Source organism: Pithys albifrons, chromosome 6 (assembly GCF_047495875.1).
Source record: "Pithys albifrons albifrons isolate INPA30051 chromosome 6, PitAlb_v1, whole genome shotgun sequence".
Taxonomy (NCBI): domain Eukaryota; kingdom Metazoa; phylum Chordata; class Aves; order Passeriformes; family Thamnophilidae; genus Pithys; species Pithys albifrons.
The window spans coordinates 7,709,178-7,728,296 of NC_092463.1; the positions used below are offsets into that span (position 1 = coordinate 7,709,178).

At 45.0% G+C, this 19,119-nt stretch overlaps 2 protein-coding genes across 4 annotated transcripts in view; both read left to right on the forward strand.

Moving 5' to 3' along the window:
- ZBTB1 (zinc finger and BTB domain containing 1) overlaps positions 1–9,996 on the forward strand; it is a 26,414-nt gene extending 16,418 nt beyond the window's left edge. For 2 of the 3 annotated variants that reach the window (XM_071557358.1, XM_071557360.1), the window contains exon 3: positions 8,177–9,996. In XM_071557358.1, the coding sequence (XP_071413459.1) occupies positions 8,177–8,213 (37 nt within the window). In that variant the 3' untranslated portion in view covers positions 8,214–9,996. The other variant, XM_071557359.1, reaches the window with a different exon arrangement.
- Positions 9,997–16,166: 6,170 nt separating this feature from the next.
- Positions 16,167–18,520, forward strand: HSPA2 (heat shock protein family A (Hsp70) member 2). The gene has a single exon (XM_071557351.1). The coding sequence runs from the start codon at positions 16,229–16,231 to the stop codon at positions 18,131–18,133; it is 1,905 nt and encodes a 634-aa protein (XP_071413452.1). The 5' UTR covers positions 16,167–16,228; the 3' UTR covers positions 18,134–18,520.
- Positions 18,521–19,119: the final 599 nt, after the last annotated feature.

Consider the following 19,119-nt stretch of genomic DNA (forward strand, 5'->3'; position numbering starts at 1 on the left):
ATTCTCTGACATGCAGGTTATCCCTCATGGTATCAGCTGTGGCTGGATTGGGAAAAGCAGTTAAGGGAAGTGAGGGAGAACTGGAAAGCACTGGGGGAGTTGGTGGAAGAGTCTGGAGGAGTGGGAAGACTGGGGGAGAAGCGGTAATGGCAGCGGGGCAGGATTAGAGATGTGCAGTGGGGGAAGCAAATCCCAAGGGTGTCTTGGAGGGGGTGGCTGGAGGAGTGGATAAAATGTCCCAGTGAGTGAGGGTGACTCAGCTTGGCTGGGAGCGCTGTCGGCCGGAGCCATTAGGTCACTCCGGCACAAACTCGGATTGCGGAGTCGTACCAAGGACGGCTTTCCCCACGGCCCCAAGGGCTGCAGGGCCACAGTACAGCCCAGATTAAAGACCTTGTTGAAAAGGAGGGGGTGACCTCTGCAGTCTAAGAGATCATTCCTGAATACAGTGACGGGCTAAGGGTGATTGATGGAGCCTCCTGCCCAGGATCAGGAGCCCTTGCTTACATTGTATTGGTCTGAACTTGACCCAGAAATGTTTCACAAAAAAAGTGACTTCTAATGTAAGTAGACCTACCAACTAAAGAAGTTAAATGGAGGAACTGGGAATGATGGTATTTATGTGTACTCTCTTAACTTTATAAACACCCTGGAGTATCTTTGTTTTTCAATTACAAGCTGTGTTGTAGTAACAAAATAAGTTTGTTAAACCTTTCCAACTGAACTTGAATTGATGTTTTTTCCTGTTGTAGTGAAACAAAACCCAGTTCCTTGGAGTTCACATGAATGAATGTCCAGTCTAAAGCTCACAAAGAGCATGAACTGCACTGCAGGGAAGCTTAAGAGTGGAGCTACTTAGATGTAGGCAGAGAAAATCAGAATGACTGAAGTAGCCTGAGAAGTGATCAAGGGCAGTATAGGAGAACAAATCAAATGTACTAAGACAACAAACAAGTCAGCCTGGCTTGCAAGTAGATGGGGAGAGTGTTTAAGGTGGTGTGTAAAAGCGTGCAGGGGAACAGCATGAGAGTGTTAAAGAAAAGGCCAGGAGTGACAGGAGGAATTCAGCTGCTGTGAACAGGGAGAAGGTCTGGGTGCTGAGACAGCTTTGGGCTGGTCACTCCTGAGTGTTCTCCTCGGAATGGGACATCTTTGGGAAAGTGAAGTGATGGCATTTCAGTGCTCCTACCATGATAAAAATGACTTAATGTGGAGACAGGATGAAAGGAGATGAAAAAAAATCAACAGTAGTTGTTACTTAAAAGACAGTGAACGGGAAGCAAAAATATTTCATTAAGAGTTCTGTTTCCTCTAATTTGTACTTTTCAGTTGCCATAATGTTGTTCCTTTGCATCTCCTTAGTTTGCTACATGGAGTGTTAGAGCACTCAAGGTTATCTTTAAAACTGGAGGTGTAAGTATATGACATTGCACAGGGCATAGCCAGAAAGAAAGATCACTGGGTTCCCTAACTTGTATTTCTAAGTGTTGTGCTATTCTTATTTTTCAAGGCCCTCTCTCTGTTTTATTGTTCTCATTTTGGCACTGATTTGGGCTGCAACCCTGAAAATAATAAATAAATAGCCAGCCTAGCTATTAGCTTTCAAGATTTGCTGAAAGTTAAAAACAAGGAGTTAATGAAGACCTGGAATGAGCTTTAAAATACTACAAAAGCTGTTGCGCTGCTTTTTCAGTTTCAGAGGAGATTTTTCAAGTGTTTATATATAAATGCTTGTTGGCAACTTCTTGGTTGAAAAGAGTATTTACATTTTTGTGTAATCATATTTGTAGCCAACAGGTCTGTGGAGAAATCTTGATTTGAATGGATTAAAACATCAGAGAATTCTAAGAATTTAGGCTTTTTTTAGGGGAACTTCTCTAATATTTTCTATGGTGAAAATACAACTCAGCATATTTTTTATTCAAAGTTGAAGACAGAAAATGTACTGCCCTGTAGAATACATTGAAAGTACACAGTTATAAAAGTGAATAATTTGACTTTAGTATTGCATTTGAATACTCTGGTGCTAAACCATCAAGAATCTCTCAGCTATTGAGTTTGCTCCTGGAGGCAGTGCCACCTTGAGCCCTGGCAGCCCCTTCCTCCCCTCCTTTAGTTTCAGCTCTCATATCTCCTGTGTGCCACCCTGCATTGTCAGAAAGTGTGTATTTGTGTAGCTTCACAATGAACTGAATCAAACAACGGCCCTTTTTTATTCCCTGTGGGGCTGGTTTTTGGCTGGACCAGTTCCCCACTGTGCTTCCCTCTCCATCTCTGTGTCAGATCTTGTGCAAGCACAATAGAAGGGGTGGCACAGGGAGGAGTGAGTGGCTGGGAGGGGGCTCGTTTGCTTAAATGAGATGGACCAGAACTCAAAATGCCCTGAGTTTAACTTGTCTCTGTCTCCCCCAAATATCCTTAGGGAAGCTGAACTCTGACATTCATCTCCATTTTCCTGATAAGGCAAAAGGCAGCCCAGCTTCTGACAAATGAGACACATCTCTGCTATCTGCCCTCTTCGTGAGAACTGGAAACCTTCCTGCATTCAGCTCATCCCACAAATATGCTCTGGAGCTTTCTCAGTCCTTCTTGAAACAGCCTGTGTAGTGCTCCCCGCCACTGGGTCTGTGTGGTTGGCCTGGCCCAGGGCCAGGAATAATGAGCTGGGCCCCTTGTCTGGCCAAACCCAGGAGTGGCTCCCACCTTCCTCTGGCCTTCCCACCCTCCAGCTGTGGAGCTCTCCTGCTGCCCTGTGCCCCTCACTGCTTTGCATAAAGGGAGAAGGTCACCTCATTTTTGGTCTAATACTGAAAGCTTGGGATAATTGTGTTAGTTCAGGAGATGTGGCAGTATCTGCTACTACCCCCATGTGCCTGCTTCTGACTTCTTAGTACTTCTTAATCTGAAAGGGCTGAAATCAAATCTTCTGACTTTCCTAGTTCTCATTTGGTTTGATGCTTCTCACAGGCTTGGGAGACCTACAGGATGAAGCATGACTAATCTGACTTTATAAAGTCTGCTGAAGGCTAGAAATTAGGAACATGTTTTTAAAAGCTGACATTTCTGAAGTTCTCAGCTATAAACCAGTTTTCTGTACTTTATTCCAACTTCAAAAAACTCCTAAAGTTTTGCTATGTAGCAAATTCTTGGGACGTGTGAATAGGCTGAGATTTTGTAGGGGAAAGATGCCAAAAATCAGGACACATTTTATAAATTAAGTGTCTTTTGCCACTTCTACAGTCACTTCTACAATTCTGGAATTAATAGTGATTTTATTTTTTTCATGCAGAAAGACAATTCTTAATTTGTAACAGGGCAACATTGCTCATGACTCAGGAATCACTTCATCATGACTATAAATATTCAGCCCTGAAACAAACAGCCCCATGTTCCTTTTCATGTACTGGAATGACCAGTGCCAACTTGACAGGCTAAAAGCTAAAAGCTATCAGATACTCGTTTTGGTTATTTCTGCCCTCAAATGTCTTGTAGGGTGGATTCTGTTTTTTTTTTTAATTTAAGACACAGGAAAACAATATTCTTTCTCATGCTTCTAGAGAAACTGTTTTCAGTAACTCACAAACATTCCCTATATAAGTAGTTGGAAATATGTTTTTAAAATTTCATATTAATGTATTCAAGGGAACAAAACAAAATTACGAGAAATCAGCAGATAGTCCAAGGCCAGGTTTTGACTATCTGCTTTGTGTAGCCAGCATGGCACACCTTACCCCAAGAATCTCCATGTTCAGACATGGTCAGTATCTCAGTTTCTCTTGCAAGAAAATGAAAAGGTTTTATTCTTCCCTGTGCCTTCTAGATTGCTAAAACCACAGTAAATCTTCCTACAGATACAACCACAAAAACAATGCTGCATCTAGAATTTCCAGTGGGAGAAAGAAAATAGTTCAAGAATTTCCCTCTCTGACAAAGTTTTCGCTCAAACTCAGCTGTGACTTGCATCAGTGAGATTTTGGGGTGTACTTTGTTTGCAAGTAAAACACGATCTTAGATGAGTATGTCTTGTGTCTGACAGGCAATGAGAAGAGAGGATTCCTTAAAGGCCTCCAAATCCTGCAAGCTGTGTGGATTGTAGGAAATCCACTGGAAATCAGGAGTGTTGTAAATCCTTGGTTTCCCAACTTGCCTATCAAGCAAAGTGCCACCAGTGTCAGCAGTTGCCAAGGTCTCTGCCAACATGAAAGATGCAAAAATCGTTCTTTCCTCCTCTCTTCTCCCCCATCTACCCTGATGACAAGGTTGCTATTTTAAAAATTCATCCTTTTGGCTCTTCTATTTGCCTTCTGGGTTTTTTGTTTTTTATAAATGGGAAGCTTTGCTTTTTTCTTGTTTTAAAGCAATGACTAGGGCTAAGAACTTGCCTTTTTTAATGGTTCTCACATGTTCAGTTGAACCTACACAACTCAGTAATACCTGTTCTCTCCTTTTTAGGTAACCATCCCAGTACATTGTGGATGGTCACCAGTGGGACTTGAGCTTCTGACTCCCCAGAAAATGAATGGCAGAAATAACATAATGTCCTTCTCTCCATGGCAAAAGCCACAAAGACCATGAAAGTTTGTGGAAATGCAGATACACTGGCTAAAAATAGAGTTTGCTGAATACCATAGATTGCTTTTGGTTTTGGCAGCAGATACCTCAGACTTCTGGTATCGGTTACACTCCTCCCTTTTACACAAGTCTTCGTTAGAGCATTTACTCAGGATGCTAAAGATAATGCCTCTCTTCCCTCCCTGCCTGTGGGTTTCCTGCTGGTACCTTCTGGTAGGGAGTCCCAACTTCCAAATGGCTGAGGTTCTGGTTTTTAGCCATTGGTTATTTAATTGTTTATGCAAAGTATAAACATTTTAAGAGATGAAATCTAAAATATCCCTCCTTGGGGAAAAGGAGAGATACAGTGGTATCGTAGGAGGAGGAAATACAGGGTGGCATCCCTTGGAACTGATGAAGAAACTGTCTTAGAATGCCCCACAGCCCAGGAGAGAGCTCGGATCTCTGAGCTGCGTTGTTATCAGGCAGATTAAATAGAAGTTGTGTACACTTACATGTGCTGTAAAATATGAGACTAACAGTCTGCATGCCTGGAAGTCTGAGGGTTAGCCCCACCTAGTCTGCTTTCAGACCGGGTTGTGTTTCACGCAGATTTTACTGACTGTTGGTAACACAATCAGTTCTGCCAGAAGAGAGACATCCTGATGAACAGTAACCTAAAAACTGGAAAGTAACTCAGTTCTAAGACACAAGAGGTCTTACAGTAATTGTTACTGTTCTTTCAGCTTTAGTTTGCTGTACAAAGAGTTAAATATTTCAAAGGCAGTTTCCTTCAGTGAATGTTTATTTGATGAAGTTCAGTGTGGCTTTAGACCCCAAATAGAAATACCAACTTCAAACAGAGCACTACTATGAGAGTAGGAATAGTCTAGTGTGGCCTTCCAGACCTCACAAGCTATGTTGGTTTGTTACACAGAGTCAAAACAAAGATGTCCCTTAGAACAGATACACATTAACTCAGTGTATTTCACACACCACATCTTTTATCTCCCATCTGCTCCTCTCCCTGATCATTTGGGCTGTGCCAAAGTCACAGAGTTCCTGAATGGACTGCAGACTTCTCAGTGAAGAGCATATATGGTGTGATTGGACCAGCCAAGCTACTTAGATGGCTGGAGAACAGCCTTTGAGTGCCACTGCTCCTCTTTACTGAGTCTGAAGTACTACATCCTTTGGATTTTGGAACAGTGCTTATCTTTGCTTCTTGATCCCCTTTACACTGCAGAAAGCAGGATGAGGAACCCCATGGGTGCTTCTCTTAAATGGAGTCTGTAAGAACTTGCTAGCTGGGGGGTGGAGTTTTTTGGTTTTGCCAGGTCCTTAGCTGGCTGAATTTTTAGGCTTCTAATAAATGCACTAAGCATTAAAAAAGCATTATTAATACATGATGAGAAAGACCAAGTTCAGCCACTTAATGTGACAGTCAAACCCATGCAGAGGCTGTTAGCACAAGTACATGGTATGATGCCAAAGCTGGAGAGTTATTTTGATCTGTCTCCAGATCCTCCTTTTATTTGTAAACATTCAGCTAATCACAGGCTTCCTCCGACTTTGATGAAGTGGAAAGAGCGGCATCCTCTGTAACCTCTCCGAAGGGCTGGAATTCTGCAGATGTTCAGGGATGCGGGGAATGGGGCTGCGAGCGCCATCTCGTGGCTCGCTGGGAACGTGCCGGTTCCTAATGCCAAAGGCTCGAACGTCTCAGTTCGCCGAGGGGAGGGTGAAACTGATCCTCCTGCAGCTGTGCATCCCCAAACCAGCCTTTGTTCTTAGGGCAGCTGGGAGATTTTAGAGTCTGCGAGGAGGGCACAACGTTTTACCTCTAATCTGGCGTACTGTGGGCTACAAGCAGTGCCAGCAGCTCTGTGTGAACATCACCCCACCCCACCACTGCTGGCAGTGATTAGCAGTATTTTTGCAGTCTCATCGGAAAAATATAATTTAATATTCGCAGGCAGCCCACCTTCCCTCACTCAGAGGTGGTCCCACGCAGCACAGCCCATGTGCTGGAGGGTGGTGGTGTAATGAAGTTCAGTGCTGTGTGTCAGCTGTGTGTGATGTGCAAATAAGAGATCTTTGACTGCAAATGCAGGCTGGCACTGTAACAAACAGCAATGTTAAGCACTGGTGTTGCCTGGGGAAAAATAATACTCACATGCATTCTGTAGTTAGAACGGCTTCTTTTCTCCTTTGTTACTTTACAAAAAAGAAAAAAGGTACTTCCTGACTTTTGAGCAAGTTATATAAGAGCTACTTTGCGATAACAGCATCAGTCCAGTGAATTCCCCTCCAAGATTTTAAGAATGTGTTAGGCAGACACATAGATTTGCTGTCAGAACCAGCAGTACTTTGAAGGTAGCAGTTTGCCCAAGACCTGCTTCCCCCTGCTCATATCACCCTCATGGCACAAACAAAAGCCTTTTATCCCAGTTTGCTTTTTTGCCCAGCACCAAATGTGTGACATGGCACAGAGGGCAGGCAGAACGTGCAGCCCAGCCCGGGCCTGACACATGCTGTGGGTGAGGGTCTGGCCACATGTCCCACGGGGCTCCCTGGAGTGCACACCAAGTGTGGAGCACCACTCTCCAGGCTTTCCCCTCAAAGGTGTGCCAGGAAATTCAGCCCTGAGCTGGCCCTGAGGATGCTCTGGCAGGTAAGTAATGCAGAGGGCTGATAAGTCTGGCTCCATGGGCAGCCTCAAAGACTTTCCTGCTCTGCAGTGTAGACACAACTGCTTGGTCCAGGGCTGCCACCATGTGCACAGAAACACCAATGTGAATTAGCCAGAAGTGGAACAGTCGCACACTTTGTACAATGTGATTTACATACCCAGAGAAAGAAGTCAGTGTACCAAAAAACACCCCAACCCTGGATTGTCCTCAAAAGTTACATCCATGCATTTCCAATTTCTTGACTGTTCATACCAGATACAAAACTGCTTGTATTTGTCATAAATTAGTTGGGTCAAAAGAGACAGGAATTTTAAATATGTGTATAATTTATCTGCATTTAACCTAAGATAAGAATTTGGGAAGGGAGGCTAAGTAAATACATAATAGTCACCTCTGAGTTAGGCAAGGGAGGAAAAAAACCACAACCAAAAATAAAGGCAAATGTGAAGTAGTAAAACCTATTCCAGGGTGGGAGCGTTCCAAGCTGTGAGAAGTCCAGGCTGAGGGGAAATAATACTCATGCAACTTTTTCAGCATCCACTAAGCCAGGCCATAAACCAGTGCTGGAAATTAACACATACAGTACCAAAAATAACTTCTGGGAGGTTTGGGAAGTGAAGTTTTTCTTTAGCATATCTGTTTTGAAAATGGAAGGCAAAGGAGAAAGAAACAAAAAAGTTTCTGAAACATGATAACAACACTGTTTAAGGTTGTGTTTTGGTGGGGCAGGGGTTGAAGGAAATGAACTGTATGGCTTTTAAAAAGAGTTCCTGACTCTGGTGGGTGCTCTGAATATAACTGAAGGATGGGTATTTAGAGCAAAACCACACATGGTGAGGTGGGAGGGACCACATCATGCTTAGCAAATACAGTACTGCAGTGCGGGCTTCTGACTTTTAATATTTTTCTTGCATTTCTTTTCTGCATGGCAGTAGTGAAATAGGGACTTCTAAGCTTCTGAACAACTGAGAGAACCAGGTTTGAAGAAGACATGAGGAAGAACTGGTCGGCAAAAGATTTCATAAAACTCAGAACCTCGTGTGCCAGATCTGAATTGGCACCACCTTTGCTTTTTTGACACACTGCAGCAGTCGCAAAAGGCACGAAAGCAGTCAAATTAGAACATGCAGTAAAAGTTGTTTTGGACTCTATTCTGTATTATAAAACTTACTTCCTTGTGACTCATATTTACACCTGTTAAAAACCAATTTGAAGTCATTCCTGGAGCAGACAGCCAAAGAGGCAGATGCCAGGTGTTAAGGGCTGCACTGAAATGAGCTTGCAGAGTTTGGTATTCACATGCTGGAGTGCTCCTTTTCTGAAATGAGGCTTCTTAGAGCTGCTGTCAAAAACTGCTTAAATTTTTTAGTTTAAACATTACAAATGTATACTCATGTACAATGCTAAACTATCAAGTGTTAAAAAAAAAAAGAAAAAAAGAGTATGAGGTGAAAAAGAATCTTAAAAACTGAAGGCAGAGGGGCCCTGAGGAAGGACAGGATGGTGAGAGAGACCCAACTGACCTGATTCCCCCTGCTGCCATGACCATCATTTGCAAGCTGAAGAGGACCTTCCATGGAGCACAGTGCTTGTATGTGGAGAGAAAGAAATGGTGCTCTGGTCTTATTACAAGAATGATGAAAAGTTATTACCAACTAGGAGATAAGTAAATCTGAAATAATCTTCCCAGGGCACAGGGTTCACCTTGTTCTGGATCTAAGCCTTGCAATACCTGGCTTGAAGAGGAGAATCAGGCATTCATGTTTAAATTTGAACATCTTAGGAACCCTAATGTTTCCAGTTAAAATTAATGGGGGCTAAAAAAAAACCTAACAAAAAACCCAGTAAGGCAGTAAATGTTTCAAATTAGGGCAAGCACGGCTTAGAAAAGTATTTCTTTTGCTTCCCCCAGACACCAGTGGTTCAAATTAAGACATGGAAGCAGACTAAACATGCTGATTATATTCTGCTGTAGTTACGCATCTTACTAATTCTACTCATGATTATAAAAGGATGTTTCATTGTTCATGTTATCTCAAGAAGAGTCTGTCTACAGTTTTATACCTGGCATCATTTTCATTACTGTTGTTACAAAGTGTGTACAATATTGTCTGTATTGCAACTTGTATAGGGCATGTGTCTGTGCTTTACTCTTTTTTGAGTTCATAAAGTTGCTACACAAATGCAAGAAAAGATGTTCAGATATCCTTGAATGTGGTTGCTTAATCTAATTACATAGCCCCCAGAGTTTTAGCATACAGATGAAGGTATGAGCTCTATTAACACGTAACATCTTAAACATTAATATAGGCATTTTAAAAGCCTCCAGTGCAGAATTGAAATGCTGATACTTCTGTCCCAGTGGCTCTGTGAAGCAGAAGGGAAGACTCTGAATATCTGGGCAAAGCCAGATACCACTGGGGACTCTGCAGGGAGAAGGAACAATATAGCTGGTAAATCTAAATGAAAATGGGATGTCCTTTCCATAGAGAACAGGAAGGACCTTCATGGTAGGACCATCCAGAAGCAGAAGAGAGAAGGGAAATATTACAGCATCACCTAAAGACAGGCATTCCACAGTATACAGAGTGTAGGACATCTAGAACAGGCTGTTCTGTAACTCAGCAATTACTTGTAGTCTATGTAGAGTATCAGTAAAGACATTCCGAGTTAGTTTTCATAATCTTTAAAGCTTATTCTGTGCTTTGCTACAGTATCTTTAATAAAATACTCTTACAAATCTGCTTATTATTCTCATTTAATTCCATCTTATACCTGAGTTAATAACAGTCCTGGCAACAGGATGAAGTTCCAGTTACCACCTGCTTCATTTGCTCCTGTGTTTTTCCCATTCACCTGCTAATGATAAGGGGGAAAACAGAGATGAATAAAAGTCAAATAATCATAGGAATAAGAAAATAAGAAAAATCTATAGCACTGCTACAGGTCAATTATTATAAAAAATCTTCACACTAAGCATTCAAGTAAATCTGAGAGATTATCCCATTATATTGATCTCTGAGTATAAAGTATTGGTCTTTGCCTGTGTTTACAGTAACCATTTCCCTTAAGATTTATAATTTTCCAGCTTTACTGTTACTGTCAATAATTACAGTTTGCTGTTTTAACCCCATCACAGCAGTTCTAGATAATTTTTTTTCATTTACTCACCCCCTGGACTATTATATTTTTTTCATATCTTCCAGCAAGACCAAGCAGAGTTCAAGTTCATGAAAAGATTAAAATTCAAAATAGTCCTGGTGATCTGAAAACGTGAGATACTTATTAGGAACAAGTGCAAGCTGAAATCGTAAGCTGTACAAGTAAAGGAGTGGGTGCTTAATCTCATAGAATCACAGAATGATTTGGGTTGGAATGGACCTTAAAGATTATCCAGGTCCAACCCCCTGCCATAGGCAGGGACACTTTCCACTATCCTGGGTTGCTCGGAGCCTCATCCAGCCTGGCTTTGGACACTTCCAGGGATGGGGCAGCCACAGCTTTTCTGAACAACCTGTGCCAGGGCCTCACCACCCTCGCAGTGAAGAATTTCTTACATCAGAACTTAATCTACCCTTTCAATTTCCATTGAAAAGAATTGATGTGTTATTTTGGATCAAATTCTGACAATGAGTCTGCAGCATCGTGCTGTTGCAAATGAAGGTAAACACTGAAATGTCTGGACTGGGGTATAATCTGCTCATTTGGAAAACCCAAGGCGTGAGCTGGTGAGGTCTCTACTATTGATCATAGCACTTGACAACTAAGATGCAAGTTGCATGCAGAGAATCCAGGAGAAAGCAATGTCTGGAAACTGAGAAAACTTTGCTTCTGAGCACAGTTGAGTGATTTCAAGTCATTTTACAGAAGAGATGGTGGAGGGAAAACACAATGATTTTCATATATATAAAGGCTGGTTGCAAAGAAAAATAGCAACCAGCTATTTTTCTCGTATCCACAGTCAATAAAATAATTGCCTTAAATTGCAAGAAGGGGGATTTTGGTTAAACACAAAATAAGACTAAATAACCTATTGAGGTCCTTTTCTGATCTGATTCAGTGATTACTTGCAAACTTTCTGCCTTCCAGTCACTTGCTCATGACTGTCAGTAGAGCTGCAAGAAAAGGAGGCTGCAGTTACAGGAAAGGAATAAACAACTGAGTCCCTAAAAAGCACAGCACACCAGTTTATCTAGTTAGCAGTACTGATTCTAACCTCAGCTTTTAATCATGCCTCAGCAAATTGTCAGAAGTCTGTGTAAATAAACACACTTTAAAACCACTTAATTATAAAATAATTATTCCTTGAAACATCAAGCAGTAGTTTAATCAGTGTTGAGAACTTCCATGATTTTATTGAGTCTAATCAATCCGAGGCAGCCTGGTTTCAGTTGTGAGATGGTGTAATCGGCTATTTTATTTATTAAAAAAAAATAGATCTGCCAATTACATGGAAAATCCTAGAAGTGTCATCTGAACAAAGCCAGAAGCTGAATAAAGCCACATACGTTTTTTAAGCTCATAATTTTAAACTAGGTTTATAATTTTAGGATATCTGACTCATGATTTTTGAACTCCTGGTTTGGCAGTATGGAATTACAATGCCCTATATTCTGCTGTTCTGAATACTTCCATAGTACTAATCATGCATTTGTGTGATTTGCCATAAACATGTGATGCAGATTTGCAGAACTCTGTTACTCACAAAAACAAAAGAACACTTATTTAAGAAAGATCATGTCTTGTGGCTGCCTTTTAAATTAACAAGGAACAGCTGTGCACAAAACCTGGAGGTACATAAATACAAAATAAATTACATAGCTCACCCCACATAAATACAATTTTTAGTGCAACACCTTGTCAGAAGAATCTTGTAATTTTATACACTGGTAGTTCTTGTCTGAATTCCAAATACTAGACATATGTCTGCAAATATAAACGCGATGAAGAATTTCAGCGATGAAAAGGTATTATTTGTTCTTAGAACAGCAGTTGCTTAGACTTTTCTGAACTGATTGCTGTATTATAATTCCTTCTCATCAATACAATCTGACTTATGCAATTTTCTGGGTAGTTTTTCTAGGGAAATGGATACTAGGGAAATGGATATGAGGGAAATGGATACCGGAATTTAAGGTCTAAGGTATTCTGACTGTCCAACCTGAACAGACCATTCATTGCATTTCAGCTTTATTGTAATGATCCAAGTGGCTGATATCTGACTGAACTGTAACTTGGGTTCAGTCCTATTTTTATACTACATTGCCTTATGAAACACATGGGGAAAAAATCTTGTTCTTGTCAAGGTAGAGATAAGGGTTGAGTTCCCAGTTCTGCTCCAGATACTGAGCTCTTGCTTCACTGACGGAATCTACATACCCTCTTCATTCTGGCTGGGTGGTGTAATGGAGAATAGCCTACAGCGTATTACATAATGCTGCCAAACAGGAGACATGGGTGCATTATTGATCCTAAACACAAATAAATGGATCAGAAAGGGGGCTGCCACTTCCAGAAGTGCCGGCTTGCTCTTCTGAAAGTTACAGCTTACAGACTGAGGATGGGGGAATAACAGCAAATGTTTTGTTAAAGCGAAAATCAGACTTGCGCTGAAGCCCTCCCCATAAAGCTCACTCTTTAATTTCCAAACCAGTTGGTTTGGCTCACCTGTAACATGACTGCATATGAAGCAACATAAAAGAGAATCATGTGTCTCTTCCCATATGAGAGGATGACTGCATGGATGAGTTGGTTCACAAACTGCTGACAAACAGCAGGCTGGTAATAGCTCTGCTGAGAAGAGAGAATAAGTCTAATGAGGTTTTAGAGGTTGCTCCCTCTCGTTAGACTGGACTTTCTCTAAGGATGTTGGTAAGAGATGATGGCAAGAATATCACATGAACTTCTGATTAGGAATGAAAAAGCAGCTTGGACCTAGATATATTGTTGTGCAAGAAAAAAACAGCACCTGCATGCTCAGCTGAAAAAGAAATACTTCTGCAACAGGCTGAATAAAATATTTGGTAGCCTGAGTTCACAGACCTTTGGATTTTTCCCGAGAACGGCCACAAGTGTCTCATTTACACCATTAGCACTAAAATGGTGTGCTCGTGCATATTCCGTTGAGATCTTTCCCCCAAAATTACTGTAGCGAAACAATTCAAATGATGAAATAATCAGGACGGAGGGAATACTCCAGGTGAGCAGTAATCCAGTCACTGTAACCATCTCTTTAGCAGGTTATCAGCACATCTGGGTATCAGCAAAACCATAGCAGGGCCAGACTGGTTATTGGGCCAAGGAACTCCCAAACAAGTGTCTGGAGCTGTTGTACATAATCTGTGCCTGGGATGATAAAACATACAGCTAAAAGCTTTGGGCCAAATTAATGAAGTGTCCCTTCTAAATCTGATAAAACCTGTTAGATTACAGCTATACTTAAATGAGATATCAAATTAATTTTGCTGCAAAAACTGCTTATTGTGCTAATCAATATTGCTGCTTTATTCCTTACTCCTTTTGTTCTTTCCATCTCTTGTTTCTGTACGTATTTTTGGGGGCAGGAATCCTCTTTTTACTCTGGAATAACAAGGTCTGAGTTTCTCCTGCAGCCATCAAAACAGGGTTCTTGTGCATTACTAATGTTCCTAAGGGACAGTTCTCACAAGGACACAAATAATAAAAAACATCAACTTTTCAGCTGAAACAGAATTTACCAACCACCTCTCTTTGTATTGCTCTGGCATTTGTCCCTGCTCCATATAATACATTCAACTGAATGAAGTAGCAGTGAATTACAGGAAGAGATGGTTCAGTGATGAATCAGTCACTGGTCTAACTACAAGAGAAACCGACACCCTTCCCATCAAAGAAATATGCACACAGTATATACACAGAATATACAGAGCAGCTCCTGTCACGATGGGGACAGCTGATGGTTTCCATTTTCCATTGACTTTCGGATTTCTCTAACGTCAGAACCTGTGTGGAAAAAAACCAAAACAAAACAGACCAGGATCTGAGGAAGAATAAGTCATGTCAGCACGTACGATATTTATGATCTGAAATTGAAGCTCTTCCATCTCCAAACTACATACAGAGGTTACACAAAAGAGGTGGAGCCCTCATGTCTTATAAAAAGACTTTAAAAAACACACTAATGGAAACAGGGATGTTTTTGATGGGGAGTTACAGTGCCTGTAACAATTGTGTGAGTACAAATCACTCTGGGAAAAGCTGTAACTTATTTTCTACAAGGCCTGCTACAAAATAGTGCTGAGGGCTGGGGACAAAACGAATGAAAGATGATTTAATTGCACAGCGAATTTAATCTTTCTCTCATGTAACTTGTCTAAGGGCAACAAACTTTTAGTAACACTTTTAAAGCAGCTACTGAAAAGGAGCAGCTTCCTGGGAAAAAAAAAAGATCTCAGGATGGTGTTTTACCCTCCGTACTAGAAGTGGAATATTTTGAAGTGTTTTGTCTCAAAGTAAGGAGGAATAATTTGGAGGAACCACAGCAGATTTTCATGTTTAATATATTTTCATCAAAGCACTTTCCTAGCTCCGAGTTAATAGCTCCATAGCTTTTGCTAAACGTAGGCGTGACGACATCTCACATTAGCACAACAGACAAGAATTTGGAGGCGGTTCAAGAATGGTCACCACGCAGCAACAGGGCCCCAAATCCCGCACTGCTGCCATTCCATTCCCGGAGTCCTGGGGCCGGCACAGGACGGGAGAGCTGCGGGTTACACCCTGAATTCTGGCACTGGCACAGGAGGGGAGAGCGGGGTGTTACACCCCGAGTTCTGGTGCCAGGACAGGAGAGAGCAGCTCGGTGCCATTCCCTGAGTTCTGGTATTTGGATAGGAAGGGACAGCCTGGTGCCATTCCCTGAGTTCTGGTGCCGGGAGAGGAGGGGACAGCCCGGTGCCATTCCCCGAGTTCTGGTATTTGGATAGGAAGGGACAGCCCGGTGCCATTCCCTGAGTTCTGGTGTCAGGATAGGAGAGCAGCCCCGTGTCATTCCCCGAGTTCTGGTGCCATTCCCTGAGTTCTGGCACTGGGACAGGAGGGGACAGCCCGGAGCCCTTCCCTGAGTTCTGGTGCCGGGACAGGAGGGGACAGCCCGGAGCCACTCCCTCCCCTCAGGCACCCCCCGCCTCAGCCCCTCAGCAGTGACAAGAAGCTCCCTCCGCTCTGGGACAACCCGGCCCCGCTGCCCCCGCCAAGTTCGGCCGAAACAAGGCTAAAAAGGGGCTCGGCGGGACCTTCCCTCACCCACTGGGAGGGTGCGGGGTGTGGGGGGCGGCCGTTCCGCCATGACAGCTCGGGGGTCTCCCGGCCGTTCCGCTCTCACAGGCGGGGGGAGGCTGAAGGAGGGAGGGTGTATGTGTGTTTGTGTGAAGAACGGAGGGCGGAATTTCTGCCGCCCTGCGACCAAATAAGGGTAAATAGCCAAGCGCCGGTCGAGCGCTCAGCAGTGACGAGCACCGGCGGCGGGAGCGGGCGCGAACCCCCGTCCCCCGCGCCCCGCGGGCCGCCCCGCCCGACCCCGCCCGCCATTGGGCAGCGCCCCTGTCAATCACCCGCATGACGTCACCCCGAGCTGGAACCTTCCAGCAGCTTTTGGCGGCGGGGGCGGGGCGAGCGGGCAGAGCGGGCTGTGATTGGCCGAGGGCAGTGGCGCACGAGAAAAACCCGGAAGACTCGCGGCCGTGGGGCGGGGCGGGCGGGCGCTGCCCGCTCTGATTCGCCGGGAGGCGGGGGGCGGGCGCTCATCGACGGATCGCCTAGGCCATTGGCTTTCCGGAGGCTCGCGACGCGTTCGGATTGGCCGCGGGGGTTCTGGCAGGTTCCAGAAGCGGCGGCGGCGGATATAAAAGGGGCGGCGGCGGCGCGCAGCGAGCACATCGCGCCGCGGCGGCAGCGGGAGCGGGCGGGGGAGACACGGGCGAGCAGCTGCACAGAGAGCCGACACCATGTCTGCCAAAGGGCCGGCGATCGGCATCGACCTGGGCACCACATACTCCTGTGTGGGCGTCTTCCAGCACGGCAAGGTGGAGATCATCGCCAACGACCAAGGCAACCGCACCACACCCAGCTATGTGGCGTTCACCGACACCGAGAGGCTCATCGGGGATGCTGCCAAGAACCAGGTGGCAATGAACCCCACCAACACCATCTTCGATGCCAAGCGCCTCATCGGCCGCAAGTTTGATGACCCCACGGTGCAATCAGACATGAAGCACTGGCCCTTCCGTGTGGTGAACGAGGGTGGCAAGCCCAAGGTGCAGGTGGAGTACAAGGGGGAGATGAAGACCTTCTTCCCAGAGGAGATCAGCTCCATGGTGCTCACCAAGATGAAGGAGATTGCTGAGGCTTATCTAGGGCGCAAGGTGCAGAATGCCGTGATCACGGTACCAGCGTACTTCAATGACTCCCAGCGCCAGGCCACCAAGGATGCCGGCACCATCACTGGCCTCAATGTGATGCGCATCATCAACGAGCCCACTGCAGCTGCCATTGCCTATGGCCTGGACAAGAAAGGAACCCGAGCTGGAGAGAAGAACGTGCTCATCTTTGATCTGGGAGGGGGCACTTTTGATGTGTCTATCCTTACCATCGAGGATGGGATCTTTGAGGTGAAGTCCACGGCTGGTGATACCCATCTGGGTGGGGAGGACTTTGACAACCGCATGGTGAACCACTTTGTGGAAGAATTCAAGCGCAAGCACAAGCGTGACATTGCTGGTAACAAGCGGGCGGTGAGGCGGCTGCGTACGGCTTGTGAGAGGGCCAAGCGCACCCTCAGCTCCTCCACACAGGCGAGCATTGAGATTGACTCCCTCTTCGAGGGCATAGACTTCTACACCTCTATCACTCGTGCCCGCTTCGAGGAGCTCAATGCTGATCTCTTCCGTGGCACCCTGGAGCCAGTGGAGAAGGCTCTGCGAGATGCCAAGCTCGACAAGGGGCAGATCCAGGAGATTGTGCTGGTGGGTGGCTCTACTCGTATCCCCAAGATTCAGAAGCTGCTACAGGACTTCTTCAATGGCAAAGAGCTCAACAAGAGCATCAATCCTGATGAGGCTGTGGCTTACGGTGCTGCCGTGCAAGCAGCTATCCTCATGGGAGACAAGTCTGAGAATGTGCAGGATCTGCTGCTGTTGGATGTCACCCCTCTGTCCCTGGGCATCGAGACTGCTGGAGGAGTGATGACTGCTCTCATCAAGCGCAACACCACCATCCCCACCAAACAAACTCAGACCTTCACCACCTACTCTGACAACCAGAGCAGTGTCCTGGTCCAGGTGTACGAGGGTGAGAGGGCCATGACGAAGGATAACAACTTGCTGGGCAAGTTTGACCTGACAGGCATCCCCCCAGCACCTCGAGGAGTCCCCCAGATTGAGGTCACTTTTGACATTGATGCCAATGGTATCCTGAATGTCAGTGCTGTGGACAAGAGCACGGGTAAGGAGAACAAGATCACCATCACCAATGACAAGGGTCGCCTCAGCAAGGACGACATTGACCGCATGGTGCAAGAGGCAGAGAAGTACAAAGCAGAGGATGAAGCGAATAGAGATCGGGTGTCAGCCAAGAACTCCCTTGAGTCCTACACTTACAACATGAAGCAGACGGTGGAGGATGAAAAACTGAAGGGAAAGATCAGTGACCAGGACAAGCAGAAAGTGCTCGACAAGTGCAAGGAGGTGATCTCCTGGCTCGATCGCAACCAGATGGCTGAGAAGGAAGAGTACGAGCACAAGCAGAAAGAGCTGGAGAAACTCTGCAACCCCATCGTCACAAAATTGTACCGGGGAGATGGAGGGGCCGGGGCGGGCGGCTCTGGTGGCCCCACCATCGAAGAAGTGGATTAAAGAGGACTGAAGCATAGACTGGTTTATGGACAGTCACTCCATTCTTTGCTTTGTATTTTTTTTCTAACGTTTTAAGGAAAACGTCCTTGCCGATAACAGAGTTTATTCTGTTGGGTGTGTATAAAGGCAGATCTGTCAGCTTGGTTTTGATAAGAGGGAAGGCACGTCCTGCTCTATAAGGTTAGTAATAGACAAGTTTTGTTAATTCAGATACAGCTGTTTGTACTCTGGATGTTTGTCTCTGTCACTCCTAAAGTAACCACTCGACTGTTGCAGTTGACAAGTTTCAAGTTATGCATGAAAATCTTTAGAGAAGATTAAAAGACAAAATGCCAAATTAGGCTTCTGGAAATTTTGGTAATAAATAAAATGTATTTAAAGCATAAATCTATCCTCCTCTCTGTGAAGGGGCAGTAGTTGGGGGGGTGGGGGTGAGGAAGACCTTTCTGGCAGTGTCTGTGGCTCCTGAGACCTGCCCTGCCGGGGGGGGGGGGGGGGGGGGGAGGGTGGCAGTGGAGCCAGGGGGTGGCAGGTTCCGGAGGGGGGGCTGGTGGCCCCCGGGTGGCAGTGGGAGAGGGCACGGGGACTTTCCGAGGGGAGCCCAGCCCGGACTGGGAACTGGGGAGGGGGTGTTGGTGTCAAGCCCTGTGGCTGGGGCAGTGGCAGTGCCATCCCCAGCACTGCCCTAAGGTGGGGAGAAGTTCCCCAAAGGTGCAGGTGCTGGTTTTGGGCAGGACCTGCTCTTACCCGCAACTGGTGTCTGGGGCTGGAGCGCCCAGCACGGGAATGCTGGTTGCGTTTGTGTGGCTGGGAGAGAAGAGCGGGGAAATGAGGACAACAGAAACAGTCTTGCCTGGCAGGTGGTGGGGCTCGATAAAATAGAGACCGGTTTGTGGGCAGTTGTGCAAAGTGCTGAGTTATTCTTGGGTTTCTTGTGTGCGTACTGAGCTTTCAATACTTCACTGAATGTGTTTTCTCCCCCTCTT